This window comes from Grus americana, chromosome 1 (genome assembly GCF_028858705.1).
Source record: "Grus americana isolate bGruAme1 chromosome 1, bGruAme1.mat, whole genome shotgun sequence".
In the NCBI taxonomy this organism is placed as follows: domain Eukaryota; kingdom Metazoa; phylum Chordata; class Aves; order Gruiformes; family Gruidae; genus Grus; species Grus americana.
The window spans coordinates 25,547,306-25,562,421 of NC_072852.1; the positions used below are offsets into that span (position 1 = coordinate 25,547,306).

The 15,116-nt window shown below is 43.6% G+C and overlaps 2 protein-coding genes across 6 annotated transcripts in view; both read left to right on the forward strand.

Annotated features, from left to right (window-relative positions):
* Positions 1 to 15,116, forward strand: part of CADPS2 (calcium dependent secretion activator 2) — a 508,886-nt gene that overhangs the window by 353,279 nt on the left and 140,491 nt on the right. The gene's annotated exons all lie outside the window — the stretch shown is intronic.
* AASS (aminoadipate-semialdehyde synthase) overlaps positions 12,411 to 15,116 on the forward strand; it is a 32,631-nt gene continuing 29,925 nt past the window's right edge. For 4 of the 5 annotated variants that reach the window (XM_054803663.1, XM_054803668.1, XM_054803674.1 and 1 more), the window contains exons 1-2: positions 12,411 to 12,560; positions 14,705 to 14,925. In XM_054803663.1, the coding sequence (XP_054659638.1) occupies positions 14,713 to 14,925 (213 nt within the window). In that variant the 5' untranslated portion in view covers positions 12,411 to 12,560; positions 14,705 to 14,712. Of the gene's footprint in view, positions 12,561 to 14,480; positions 14,926 to 15,116 lie in introns of those variants that run through there. The other variant, XM_054803655.1, reaches the window with a different exon arrangement.

Here is a 15,116-nt window from a genome sequence, read left to right on the forward strand (position 1 = left end):
TCATCCCCACAGACACATCACAAAAGGGTCCAACTTGTGAAGAAAATACCACTGATGCTTTCGTCACCGTAAGGTTTGACTCCTGTTTTTTTTCCTCAGTGATCATTAAGCATGCTGTAAATGTATAAAGCACTCTGCGTGAGACCTGGAAACCAGAGCATAGTTCTAGATCATCGAATACTGAATACACTCCTGGCATGCTCCTGTGCCACCTACCACCTCCTGCTGTCTCCTGGGATGCTCTGGAGCCCTATACTGTACTAGAAAAAGAAACTCCTTAGACAAAAGTTACTCTTAAAGGGGCTGTTTGTACACATTTGAAGGGTTTTAGAAGCCCACTACATTACAAAGTGGTTAAAAGGGTATAAATATTACTGAGAATTTGGCCCTCTGGATCTCAAGGGAATAGTACGACTGTACTTGAAATACTAATTTACTTAAGCATTTTTGAGTGTTGTATCTGGAGGAGAGACTAACTATAATATATACGTGTGTATTTTAGGAAAAAGAGCAGACAGGACATGGCCAAACGCTTCAAGAATCTCATATGAAATATATTTAATTATGTATTTACTATATATCTTTGCTTTCGGTGTCTTACCTCTTGAAGTGTCCAGGGACACCACTGTGAGGAAAGCACGTAGTTGTTTTTTATGCATATGGAAACTAATGTGTCAACTGTAAGACCTCACATCGGAACAGTGTACTCTTGTTAAAAGGAACAGGGAGTTTGTTATTTAATTCTTTGGAAACGTGGTTTGGTTTCTAATATCTGTGAGAGAGAAAATGGTTCTATAATCACTTTGAATAACATGAGAATTGTTCTTAGTTTGTTATTGGCCACTAACAAATGGAGTTGCATCCCGTGCCTTGATTTTGAGAGTTTATTAGAATCTCTTTTAGTAGCAAAAACATTTGCTGAATAGTGTCAGCAATTTGTTAGTCATTTGAATTCTACATCAATGTTAAAGCAATACCCTGATCACTAAAAATTGCTGAGGTGGCTCAAAGACTTTATAATTGCATAAACAATATTTAATCTGTGAACCCAAAGACAGCCTTATTTGACTCATTCTAATGTCCTTCTTTTCAATGATAAAATGATAAACATTTTAATTTTCTGACTAAAGAGATACTCTGAACCAGCCTATTTAAATCATTGCTATTATCTCAAGTTTAGAGCTGGTATTTCTGGTTTTTGTGTTCTTTCTGTTCAAGAATTGAAATCAAGGTAATGGTTTAGTGGTAGACTTTTGTTGCTATGGAACTATTCATTATCTTACGATATGGGATGCACAGAGCAGAGACACAAAGATTTGATTTCATAAACACAATATTTCACTCTTACCAAACAATTTATGTGGCAGACTAGTTTTCAGTACATTTTTTTATTCTCCAAATGTGTGTGCTGGATGTATTTTAAATGCTTTCCTGAAGAAGATGAAGAAATAGAATGTGAGTATGCATAGACACATGTGTTTGTATGTGTGTATGTGCATATAAATGTATTCACACATACTTATGTGGTGGGTCTATCACTTTTACTATAGTGTTTTTAAAAATAGCAGATTTAAAATCTAAATACTGGAAATCACATAGAAAGATAATGTGCCTTGGTTAATGGTATGATGTTTTATGAGGTATTTATGGCGTACGAAAGTATTTTTTAAAGGGCAGCACAAAAGAAGCATTTCAGGTGTCAGGCACCTGGGCACATTCCTGGGCAGGTGGAATCAGCTGCAAGGGAAAAGGAACCAGGTCATAAAATTCACATAGCAAAATGGGGGGATTAAAAAGAAGGGAAAATCTTCATGGCATTAGATTTTTTAGTCTAGGTCCTGTTTGTGGCCCTCATATTCCCTCTGTGGAGAGCTGTTTTTCATCTGCACTGCACTCTTCCAGATGGTGGAGTGAAAGGAATCTCCACAGCTACATGGATGGGAAGGCAGAGCAGGCTTTGTCCCACTTACAAGACTATTCAGGCTCTTACCCTAATGTTCCACAGTTTACAGTTAATGATCATGTAAGAACACTTCATATTTTGGAGAAGAACAAGGGAAAAAAAGATTTCAGTCCAGGCTTCATCAGCTAACAAATTTTGGGGTGGGAAGTTCACATTGTGAAGAAAGAAGATGAGATTCATATGATTTATTTATTAATTTAGGTTGGTATCTAACTCAGCTTGAAAATACCGCTCTGATAAATAAAAGCAGACTGTAAGGCAGAGCAAGAAGGAAACAAAACAATGCCAGTGATCAGATCTCACCTGGGAAAAATACTAAGAGCCTTTAGGAAATAATGGCAGAGCTATTAATCGGAAAGCCAAGCCTGTTCCCTGAGCTGTGAGCTTGAGAGGGAGTGTGTGTGCATGTGAGTGTGTGTGTGCGATCTCAAAAGAAACTTGCACTTCAGCTGTTGTAGGCTGGGGACACCAGGCTTAAGACAAAAGAGTTTCAGTGAAAAAGAATCACTGCCCAAACCAGCAAAGACAGTTGGGGATTTCCCTGGTCAGAGAAAGAGGACACACAGAAAAGACAAGTTATGAGATGCAGTCTGTGTAGATACGCGAAGAAAACGGAGGCTAGACTCAAAAAATCTAAACAAGGTTCAGGTACTCATTCTGCTGTATTTAGAGGAGCAAGCAGGGAATCATGCCAGATCAGGACAAAGACTAAAGCTTGTTGGTTAGCAGCAGTAGGCAGGGGACACACTAGCCAGTGGTATCAGAGGAGGAAGATCTTGAAAGCGACTGTGGCAGTAAGCTAATGGAAGATAGTAGCTGGCCCTATCTCTGAGAGTTTGCCCTAAATTAAACGCCAACGTGGTAAAAAATCCCTCTTGCTTGAGTCAGAAGATCTGCTATTCCAAATGGCTGAAACTGAAAGAGAAGAAGCTTGATGACTGGATGTGTTGGGTTTTGTGTGGCAAGGTTTTGGTAGCGGGAGGGGCTACAGAGGTGACTTCTGTGAGAAGCTGCTAGAAGCTTCCCCTGTGTCTGATAGAGCCAATGCCAGCCGGCTCCAAGACGGGCCCGCCACTGGCCAAGGCCAAGCCAATCAGTGCCTCTGTGATAACATATTTAAGAAGGAAAACAAAAGAGTTAAAAAGAACTTTTGCAACCGTAGAGAGGAGTGAGAAGATGTAAGAAACTCTGCAGACACCAAGGTCAGTGCAGATGGAGGGGGAGGAGGCGCTCCAGGCGCCGGAGCAGAGATCCCCCTGCAGCCGGTGGTGAAGACCATGGTGAAGCAGGCTGTCCCCCTGCAGCCCATGGAGGAAGGATGAGGGGGTGTAGAGATTCCACCTGCAGCCCGTGGAGGACCCCACGCTGGAGCAGGTGGAGGCACCTGAAGGAGGCTGTGGCCCGTGGGAAGCCCATACTGGAGCAAGTCCGGGCCGGACCGTGAAGAGGGGAGCCCACGCCAGGGCAGGTTTGCTGGCAGGACTTGTGACCCTGTGGGAGAGACCCCACGCTGGAGCAGTCTGCTCCTGAAGGTCTGCACCCTGTGGGAGAGACCCATGCTGGAGCAGTTCGTGAAGGACTGTAGCCCGTGGGAGAGACTCCATGTTGGAGCGGGGGAATGTTGAGAGGAGTCCTCCCCCTTGAGGACAAAGAAGTGGCAGAGACAATGTGTGCTGAACTGACCGCAACCCCCATTCCCTGCCCCCTTGTGCCGCTGAGGGGGGAGGAGGTTGAAGCCGGGAGTGAAGTTGAGCCTGGGAAGATGGGAGGGGTGGGGGAAGGTGTTTTAAGACTTGATTGTATTTTCTCATTGCTCTACTCTGTTTTGCCTAGTAATAAATTAGATGAATCTCCTCTCTACATTCAGCCTGTTTTGCTCGTGACGGTAATTAGTGAGTGATCTCCCCCTGTCCTTATCTCGACCCAAGCCTTTTGTTATACTTCTCCTCTCCCATCCCACTGGGGGAGGGGTGAGTGAGCGGCCACGTGGCACCCAGCTACCGGCTGGGCCTAAACCACGACACTGGAACAAACCAACAAAATGAAAGTTAAGACCAAAGGATAGAAGGTAGATGAAAATGCAGTATGGTCCTAACTATGTGATGGGGGAAGGCTGGAGAGAGAGTACAGTAGTTCATCTGGTGACACATACCAGGCAAACACTTTTGATGGCCTTCATGCTGCTAATCTGAAAATGTGATTCCTGAACAAGCCAAGGGCAGAGAAATACTCAGTTTCCTGAAGATCCCCTTCCAGTCCAGCATGTACATATGACTCAAATCTTCATCCACTAGCTTTTTTTTTAAAGCAGAAGCACTGACTCTAGAGAAGGCAACTTTGGTCATGCTGGATGTAGGCAGTTTCATTGTCTACCTGTCTGAGTAAGGCTTTAGTTTTATAGATATATCAGGACAAGTGAATTGGCCGATTCCCAGCATTCAACAAAGGGCAGCCAGCTGCAATACATCTTGTTACGCAGGGCAATGACACACAAGGTGTCTTTGATGCTTTTGGTGAAGGCGGTGGTGCTGAGGAAAGGTGGGGCTGCGATGTTCTGCCTATCTGTAGAAAGTGCAGGGCTACCAGAGTTGTCACTGCTAGATGAGACACTGACAGACTTGCAACTGGGCAAAATGCATGCATCTTCCTATGTCTGATCTTACAAAGGTGCAAAGATGGACTTGTGGGCAGGCTTCAAACAGTATTCCACTCTTCTGAAGGACTTTCTGAATTCCTGGTTTCATCTTGTGGATTCAAAGAAGTTAAATCTGAGAAGTTGAATCTGAGTCAGAGTCAGAGTAGCTCCTCTGACTCTGTCTCAGAAGGGATGTAGAAATTACCATGGCATACATGAATGTATTTTCACCCAGTAATAGAAGAAGCATGTGGCTCACGCTGAAAAATGCTCAAAAGCTTTAATGATTTTGAGCTGGTGGAGAAGAGTGAAGTAGTTATAATGACTCTATAGTGGAGTTTGGTCTTCCATAATTCTATCACAAAGATGATTCCAGTAAAGGTATTGCAGTTATGCTCTGCCCACGACAGAGGGGTTAAAAGTCTCTGCACTTCCTTTACTCATTTGGTTCTTTTCATAAACAGGAGGGAGGGGTAGGAACAAGGATGATTACTTTTAGGTTTATCAGATCTTCTTCCTCATAGTAGTTTGATTCTACTGAACTGTAAAGAGTTACCAGAACCGTTAGGGACCTCAGGGGAAAGAAGGACAGCAAAGGTCTCACTTCTTAAAGAAGCACTAATAATAGAACTGTTAATTGTGAAATGGCAAATAACATACATTCTGCAAAGCAAGTGTGTTTTCTCATTCCTTTTTCACAATGCCAGAGCTGAGGATGAAATGGACAGAACTCAATATTTACCTCTCCAGCAGTGTCAGGTTTCAGATGCTGGAGGTGACATTTTGACCAGAAGAGGATCATCATCAGAGGTTTGGTCTCCCTGCTAGAGATGTAAGCAGGTGCCTGTACAGAAGTTAGTAAAACTTGGGAAAAAAGTTAGATGTGGATATTCGTAACCCATGTGTACTTGCTATGCCCTTTTCCTTGAATAAACTGCATGTTACATTTAGAGAATCAATTTTGACTTTAAACAATGATAGACAGCCCTAAAGAAATTTCCTTGTATAAGGCTAAAGTGGAGTTGGGCTTCTCCTGTTAGAGGTAAGCTGCAACTCCAAAACTGAGGGGAAATCTTCAGGTGACCTCTTCCTTTGAAGAGATGAAGAAAATCTTGATTACATGTAAAGGGTAATCTCAGTAGGTTCAATTTTAACTGCTTTTGGTCTCAAAGAAGAATTTTGATCAGAGTAGGAGAAAATCTGGTGGCAACTAGATCTTTATCTCCATTTTCCACTAACATAGATGAGCTAAAATAAACCCAGTCATTTATATACGATATAACCTTACATTTTGGTGGCCTGTCATGATAAACAGTGAGATCCATTTATTATACAGGGACATATTGTGTAAAGCAATTTGCACATTTTATTTACATAACTCTGAGGTCAACACTGCACACAGGCTGACAATTGAAATGATTGTATTTACATGTAGAATCAAACAGGCAATTTTTTTCTGTGCTTTGGTATTTTTCTTACTAGAAAAGGAAACAATGGAAGCACGATAATTGATGATATGCCTCTTTTCATCTATTTGCATCCTTATTTGTTCTTTTTTAGTGCACTATGGAAATTGGGAATGCAAAAGACTTACTTGATCATGTCCTGATTTTTACCCATAGCTTCTGGTGATGTAAGAATTTCCCTTCTAATTTAACCATAGTCCATTTTACAGCTGAATTGCTGAACAAAACTGAAAACTAGATTTAAAGATTAATTTCTGCATTTCAGTATTCACATAAAGTGAGTCAAAGTAGAAGTGTGTTCAAAGAAATGTTTTGACTAATCTTTTCCAAAATGTTCCAGAATTGCCTTATTATGACACCCAGAAATTGCATGTCATTTGAAAGCAGACAGGCTCTTGGGTGTACTATCACCCTGATTACATGCAGGAGCACGTTGGGGACCTAGTTTGGGATAGTTGGTTGTAATTCTTGGGTAAAATTTTGGTTATAGCCAGTGCTTCAGGACCTATTCCAACATGTACTTCTCAATGGAAGCCATTTGAGGCATATCGAGGCAATAGTCTAACATGCTTTTTTTTTTCAGCAGCAATTGTGCTTAAGCAGACATCTTCTTTCTCTCCTCCCATCCCTGTCTCACTTTGTTCCAGTGCCTGCACACACCTTTAGTTGTTTGAGTCTGCTGAGTTGTACTGGAGAATGAAATAGCTTTTTTTTTTTTTTAAGCTAGCTGAGTTTTGTTTTACTACATGGCTACAGTAGACATGGCTGGTCTAGAACATGTCACTATACATGTTACATACTTCTTACTAATTTCATGGTTTTGTTGAAATAAATCTCTGATTTTAAAGGTTCATAAAAAATCAAGAACTTCTGCAAAAAACATTAGTCAAGAAGTCCTGAACTTCTGTTCTAACACTCATCTGAATGTTAATCATGGGCTGAACCATAATTTTTGTGTTTGTTTTCCCAGCTTTAGAATACAAATAATACACATTCTCCTACTGCAAATCGATAAAGACATTGGCGGTACAAAAATGGAAAGCAGTAAATAAGTGCAAAAATCTGTTGGCTTTTGTTGTGATTTTTTCAGAAGGTCAGCACTTTCTGACAGAAACAAACTGCTGTTGGAGGCGATAAGGCAGTGACAACCATTATTTGCTGAAGGAGCCTCAGAAGCAAGGTTGCACTTTTAATGCAACTATGGCATAATTGCTTTAATGGACTCTTTAAGCACTAAACCCTGATTCTCTCAAAAGAAGGCCCCAGTTTTGATTTTATTCACACTATGGATCCATACTTAGTGGTAGATTGTTATTGACTTGAAAGCCCTACTAGTGTGAGCATCGGTAAGTTTAATTAATAGACTCAATGAAGATTCTTATGGAAGTATATTTCAGACAGATTATTTTAGCTGAGCTGCTGCAGTTTCTTGCAATGAACCTAGTACTTGTCTTCTAATGAGTTAATTCACTAATTTGATATCATAGGCTGCAATTTTCTGTGCTTAGGTTTATTTGCACAGCAATTTAAAAATACTTATCTGGGGTCTTAGGAATTATGAGAATGACTTAATAAGGCATCTCAATTTGATGCAGCAGTCTAAATACGCACTGCAAACACAAAAGTACTGAGTTTTACTGTGAACATGGACATATATGATGCTGCTGTGAACTCTAGTGTGTACAAATGTGAACAGATATACCCTAAGTCTTAGGTGTTACTAAAAGTATAAGGTATTTCTTTGGGGGTGCTGTAAGCCCTGAGAGATGGCAGTTTCCCCCACTGGGCAATAGGAATGTAAATATATTCTCTACATGATTGTAGAGAACACAACACTGTGCTGTTCAGTGATGTCTAGTACTCTGCTGTGAGGTCAGTATTCACAGTGGCAGTCAACAGCCACTGCAGGTAGTGGCTTTTGAATAAAAGGTCATGTTTTTCAATAGCCTCATTCTGACTGAAAGCCTGAAAGCTTCTTGGAACTTCTTGATCTCTGCAGTAGAAAATCAGAATTAAACAAGAAACAGAGTTTGACAGGTAGCTACACAGTCTGCAAAAATCTCTTCAGGATGCCAATTCCCCTGTTTATTTGAGACCTAGGGAGAAATCCTAGCCCAGCAGAAGTTGGTGTGAGTTTTTCATTGACTTCAACAGATTCAAGATTTATCCTTGATATTCTAAGAATAAAATCTATGAAGTCCACCTCTCTCTAGGTGCTCTGGGAGTTTATTGTTACCGTAATGGAAGTCAGCACTCCCCCCACAGTGCTGAGTAAAAAGCGTTCCAGCTGGGTAAGAATTAGACCTTATAATTAGGGATTGTCAAACAGATGGAATCACAGTCCACCCAAACCAGGAGGTATTTATAACAAAAACCAGCTCCAATTACGTATTAGCGTGTTTCGTAAAACCTGAATTTCAGATTTGTTTTATTCTTTTTAAGCAACTCTGCTTTCCCCATCTGGAACACAGTACAGTGCAGGTGAGATTCATCTTACCTGGCTTTACATTGTCACAGCATGAGTCCACACTGGTTACTTAGGCTGCCTTTTTCTCTATGGACCACAATATCACTTTTGGAGTGCAGTTCACCTGGTCTGTTTTAGATGCAGGAAGAGAGTTACATGGTGCTGATAAAATTCGCAATCTCCCTTCAGAGAGATGGCAAATCTGTAGCAGAAATCAACTCTCCAATAGGCATTTTGGCAGAGTATCTCATTCGTGTCCTTACTTGTTCTGCTCCTCCTGCTTGCACTTAAAGTTCTGCTGCTGGATAGAGCCAGAGTCACCAAGTATAACTCTGTGAATAGCGATGGACAGATCATTGGTTTGCTGATTGTTTTGGCCCAGCCTGGAACTTCATTTCCCTAGAAGAACGTTCTAAAACGATCAGTAAACTAAAATGTACAAACCCCAATAACGTCAAATTATACATAGGATACTTAGACCCCAAGTGAAGTGGCATATATAGATTTTTAGCTAAAAGTGACGTCTCTTTTATGTACACATGAAAGAATTTCAAAATAAAAAGTTCTTACAAACAGAAATGTTTTGAAAGTTAAATGTTTTGGTGTTAAAAATGGTTTTAGTCACTATTTTTTAAAATCCAGTTCTGTGTCTGCTGAGCTGACTGGAGCTTCATTCCTGTGTATACCCAAGCAACACTCTCAAATTAGGAATCAACGTACCCTTCTCATCTACAGGAGCCAATCCAGTACGTGTCTAGATCATAACATGGCCCCCACAAAGCACAGTGCGAACTTGTAAAAAGTTTTTCATTACCATCACAGTAGTTAGGGCATTCAGTGGTGACTCATATAAGACCCTTCAGTTATAAGTAGTCATTTACACATAGTATCTTTCAATGTAAAAAGCTGAAAGAAGTTCACCTTAGAAACCCCAATTTTCCAGTGCTTATGCTACAGACACATGCTTTTAAGTCAATGTTTTGAGCGAGACTGCAACTTTGACAACAGCCCTCAACTTCCTAGTAGAGTGCTCTAAGCATTTGGCTAGTGGCCAAGCCAGAGCATGCGAGACAAAGGAAACATTTCCATTGCAAAGGCAGACGTGGCCTGGCAAGGGTGCCGAGCTCCTGGGGAAAGTTCACAGCTGACAGCTCTTGGCAAAAGAAGTCAGCTCCTTTCTGAGCAGTGTTAGGTTCAGGCACAGTGCCTTTTCCTGGCATGCTCCGCTGAGTTGCCAGAGTGGCTCCCGCTCAGTTTCTGTAAATACCTTTCTTCACGTATTTCCTTGTAGCACAAAGGCTGAGCTCCCAGCTCAGGCCTTGGAACCCCAGTGCAAGACAGAGCATGTTGTGGGTTTCTTCCTTCATTTCTCTGGGTTCAGATTCCTATCTGCAAAAGTCAGAAGAGTACTGAGACATAATTAGGCACTAAACCTATAAGAAGCTATTGTAGACAGTCTTGAGATAACATCTGACTCAAAGAAAGAACTTCCAAAAAAATTGAAAACTTAGAAAATAATAATAAAAATACCCCTTCAAGTAGATTTGGTGAGGTCTACTTACTGCAATAAATTCATCATGGTTTGGTTCCAAATTCAGTCAACAAACGAAGCAGCTCCTAAAATACTTTCATTAATTTAATCAAAGACAGGCTATGCAAGAATATAATGATGGCTTCATTATACATTATATATATAAAAACATTATATATATTACATATAACATATATATTATATATAATATTATATATATTATATAAAGAGTGGGAGTTAGTGAGTGGAGAGAAAGGCTTTGTACTTGTACAGTATCCCTCAACCCCACTGATTCTGTCCATTCTGCTGAGGCCTTAAACCCTCAAAATCTCTGCTGATCCATTCCAGGTCTCACTGCCTAATGTTCACCTCCCAGTCTCTGAAACGATACAACCCAGATCTTCAGGCCTTACCTCCTTTCACCCCCAAAATCTCTACTGATCCATTCTGTTTCATTCCCTAATGCTCACCTCCCCATATAATTTGTATTACAGAAGCAAACCTGAAGCGCAGGTCAAGCCTCGATGCTGTTTTCCAGCTCTCCTGTCCTGCCCTGGTGAGTTAGGAAAATACTTGGAGCTAAACCAGGGAACTGGTAGCCCTGCTGCTGTGGTGAATCTGCTGTGACGAATGTGGGGGCCCTGGTGTGGTGGCGGTTAACAGCCACGGGCTCCTCGGGGGTGGGGGACCACCTGGAAGCGACCGCAGGCTGGTGAAGGCTCTGGCAAAGCTCTGTAATGGAGGAGCCCCCCAGCCATTAGGCATGGCCATACCTATTGCTGTTCTTGACTGTTAATTTTTTTTATTTCTCTGGGGAGATCTAATTGCAGCCTTCCAGTACCTGAAGGGGCCTACAGGAAAGATGGTGAGGGACTGTTTATCAGGGAATGTAGTGACAGGACAAGGGGTAATGGGTTTAAGCTGAAGGAGGGTCGATTTAGATTAGATGTTAGAAAGAAATTCTTTACTGTGAGGGTGGTGAGGCACTGGAACAGGTTGCCCAGAGAGGTTGTGGATGCCCCATCATCCCTGGAAGTGTTTAAGACCAGGTTGGATGAGGCTTTGGGCAATCTGTTCTCGTGGAAGGTGTCCCTGCCCATGGCAGGGGGGTTGGAACTAGATGATCTTTGAGGTCCCTTCCAACCCAAACCATTCTGTGATTCTATGATTCTATAACTGAAGTCACAGATTATCATTGTCAGTCAAATGCTGCCTCCAGAAGCAGGAGGAGGAGGAGAGGGGAAAGTTCAGGGTCATATAATGAAAAAAAAGGGCATGTTTTAAAGAGAACTAAGAAAACTATAAGGAGAAAGTAATCTATGAAGAGGTATCTCTAAAGCCATGTAGTACCGTCAAAATTTAATGCTCTCTTAAGAAGAGGTCAAGTGGTAGTGGCTAGCACAGGCGAAGCAGGCTGTGCCACGGCTCCAACTTCTCCCTTATCACAGCTAGACCTTGCTGTGGCAAGGGATGTGGACGAATTCTCCTCAGACCCTTTAGACCTTGTGGCTTCTGCTGAGTGCAGTCACAATGCCTCACGTTCTCACACTCTGTAGCAATGTCCTCACATCTGCTGATGGAGACGGGTAACAGCAAGTACCTATCCCCCTGGAGACTCGCCGAGGTGTACTTTCCACAGTGCTCAGCATGCCTTTCTCTGACAGGAAAGCTCTTCTCCACCCCACAACCCCAGTACATGACTCTGATTTTGGTTTCTTGCACCTCATAATTTTCATGATTTACAGCTACAATATCCCATTAGTATTTGTGATAAGCCAATTTAGCAGTTGAGGCCCATCATCAAGGACCTAATTCAAGGACCAAGTTCCAGCTGAATATTGGCAATAACATACATAACAAATCAAGCATAATTTCTATTTGACAGACAAAATAATGTTTACCATTTCCTGTGCCATGTTAAAGACACTTGAAAGGAACAACGTGACTGAATGTACATAGATAGTTTGAGCCGATGGGTAGTAGGCAAACAGCCTGTGCAGAAGGCCGTGGGGAGGACAGAGCTGACAGGGCCGTGACGGGTCAGGTGCAGCCTGTGCTGGGCCTCTCCACGGGCACGGCGGGGGAGGGGATGAGGGGGGACTGGTGCGGGGTGCGGCGGTTGTACCCGCGGGGGGCGTTGGGGGGATCGTTGTGCCGGTGCGGGGAACCTGCAGGGTCTCGCGTGGGGCCCGCGGGACTCCCCGCGCCGCTGCCCGCCCCCGCCTGCCCGGGCCGCCGCCGGGCGCCCGCCAGGCGCCGAGGGGGGGTGTGAGGGGACGCCGGGCCTTCCAGAAGCCAGAGGCGTTGAGGGGCCGTGCCGGCGTCCACCGTGACGTCGCGGCCAGAGCCCCTCCCCATTGGCGGGCAGCGAAGGGTGTACCCGGAGGGCGCCTCGCGGTTGGCTGCCGCCCTGGGCGTCGGCGGTGCGCTGGACGGTGGCCGGAGGAGGGAGCAGGGTCGTGCGGCCGAGCCTCCCCCGCTGCCCCGCTCGCCCTGAGGTAGGTACGGCGCTCCCCGCCGCCCCGCTGAGTCGCACGGCGTCCCCCGCGGCCGGCGGCAGAGCCCGGCGCTCCCCCTGGCAGCGAGCGCGGCCTGATGCCCTCCGCTCGGGCAGCGCTGCCGGCAAGGCGGCCGCTCCGTCCCGGCCTCCCGCGGCCGGTGCCGCCCGCTCACTGCGCTTCTCCCCCTGCCCGCCTGGCTGCCCGCACCTCCCTGCCTCTCTTAATAACGGGGATTTGTTTTCCTTCTGCGCGTCGCCCCTCCTCGCGGGAGGCTGGCGGGGCCCTGTGAGACCCACAGCCGCAGGTTCAGGGGGTGAAACCTGCTGGCAGCGCCGGGCGCTTTGGTTTAGCTGGGTCTCAGGTAGGAAGTGGAGGCCAAGTCGCCCGTGTAAGCGTATTCAACTCACTCTAGAAATAAGATCATATTAAAATTGTGTGCTGTAATCAAATGCATTGCTCTTAGGCTTTTTGCCTTTGCTATATTCCTCAGCGTTATTTTAGTCTCAGTGAAACTGAAAGTTGTGTGGAACAGCCCGCGCAACATGGGTGATGAAGAACCAACTGGTGCTGTTCAGCTCCCTCGCTCAGCTGGCGTGCTGAGGAGGCCAGGGAGGGTTCAACAGCTCTGCAAGCTTTGAATTCTAAAGTTACTTTCACTTTTACAACGGGATATCGGTATCTCTGGCTAAGCCTGAGCATACACAGGCATGTGAACTTTTGGCCTGCCAGAGCTCACAGGGAGTGTTTGCTTACTGCCCCGATTCCCCCTCACCCACATGCTGTAAGTGCAGGGCAGCTCGCTCCTCCTTGAAAGCATAATTTTTCTTCTCGTGGGAGTCCTCTGTGTGAGGGAAATTTGCTTCACTGCAGGCTTGGTTATGAGGTGCACAGTGCACTGATTTCTCCATAGGAACTGCTCTCATCATTATATTTTAGCATGCAGTAACTGACATTGTGTGACAAGACTTCTCTGCTTTTGAGAGGTACTGACATGCTCTCTGAGTACCCTCTTAGCATGCTGAAGAGTGGTGTCATAAAATAACTCCAACTTCTGTACAGTCAATTCTGCTGGTGGACAGATTTAGCCATGGTAGGAAAACCACACTTGGAGCTAATGTAGAGGATCATGTGCTTCTTCCTTAGTCTGCTAGTTTTTCTGTTTAAGCAAGCCTGGAGTTAAACAGGCTCTCTCAAGGCTTTAGCTGTATAGAGATGTTACAAGATTGAGGCATGAGGACAAACAGGATTTTCCGAGTGATTCGGATACAGAGATTCATGTAATTATCAGTTAAAATTGCTTTGGAAACAAAGTTCACATCTTTGAAGCCTCCATCTTTGAGATCTGTATCTTTTAATTGCATAAATATCTGAAGTCCTTAGACTCCTGGGCATTGGGTGCTGGACCTGTGCAGAACCCTTGCCATTCTCAGCAGAGCTGAGCAGTGGCGTATATGCTTCACTGGGAGTGAAGAGGAGGAGAGAGAAAATAAAGGGATAATCATCTGTAGTGGGAATCTGTCATAATGAAGCTTTTCCACTGTGCGTAAAATTTTGATTAGGAAGAAAACCTGTTGCTCCTGGCCACACATATGCTGACTGCTGAGCAGTAGTTAAGGTCTTGTCCTTATCTTCTGTTTTCAGCTTGTGTAAAGTTTAGTTATGTAAAAATATTTAACATTGGTCTTACATATTGGGCTTTCTCTTTTAGTCAACTGCTTGCATTATAGCTTGTGTTCTACTTGCTTTCTGTGTTTGTTACTTTGTACTTTTGTTGATGCTAGCTTTAATAAGTGCTTGCTCTTTGTGTGTTTATGCTGGCAAATGAATTTAATTGGTATCTTTAAGTTTCCAGCATTCTTTTTAAGCCATGTAATTAAAAACTTGGTACATTGAACACATTAGAAGGCTTCCTTTGCAGTAGTACAAAGAATTTGTTTCCGTCATGACACCCCATCAAACTGAGATGCAACAAAGCATGCTGAAAGTAAATTCATGTCTCACAAAAGAGTGCAACTAGAGCATAAAGTGACTGGTTTGTGTTTTACAGCAGATGTTAGAGGAGACCAGAACTTTTGCACAAACAGTGTTTGAAGCATACATATACACGTATTATTTTACTACTTTGTCTTTGCTGCCATCAGGCTTTACCATGCTGCGAGCCTTTAGTCACACAAATGGTAGGTGTGCGTTCCATCATGCTAAGTGTTGGCATCATCGTAAGTCTGTGCTGGCAATCAGGAGAGAAGATGTCAACGCATGGGAAAGAAGAGCACCTCTAGCACCAAAGCATGTTAAGGAATTGACACAGATGGGATACAAGGTCTTGGTGCAGCCATCAAACCGGAGAGCCATCCATGAAAAGGTAGGGTCCCATTTTGAGTTAGATAAGCAAAGCCATAGTTCATTAATTAACAATAGTACAGGAAAAATAATATTCAAAGGATATATGTGAGAAAATGTATTATTCATTTGGTTGTTAAATAAGGACTTATTGTGTCCTAGTGGAGAGAAAAAGGATTAGTTTGTTCAACCTTTTAGTGTAATGTTGGCACA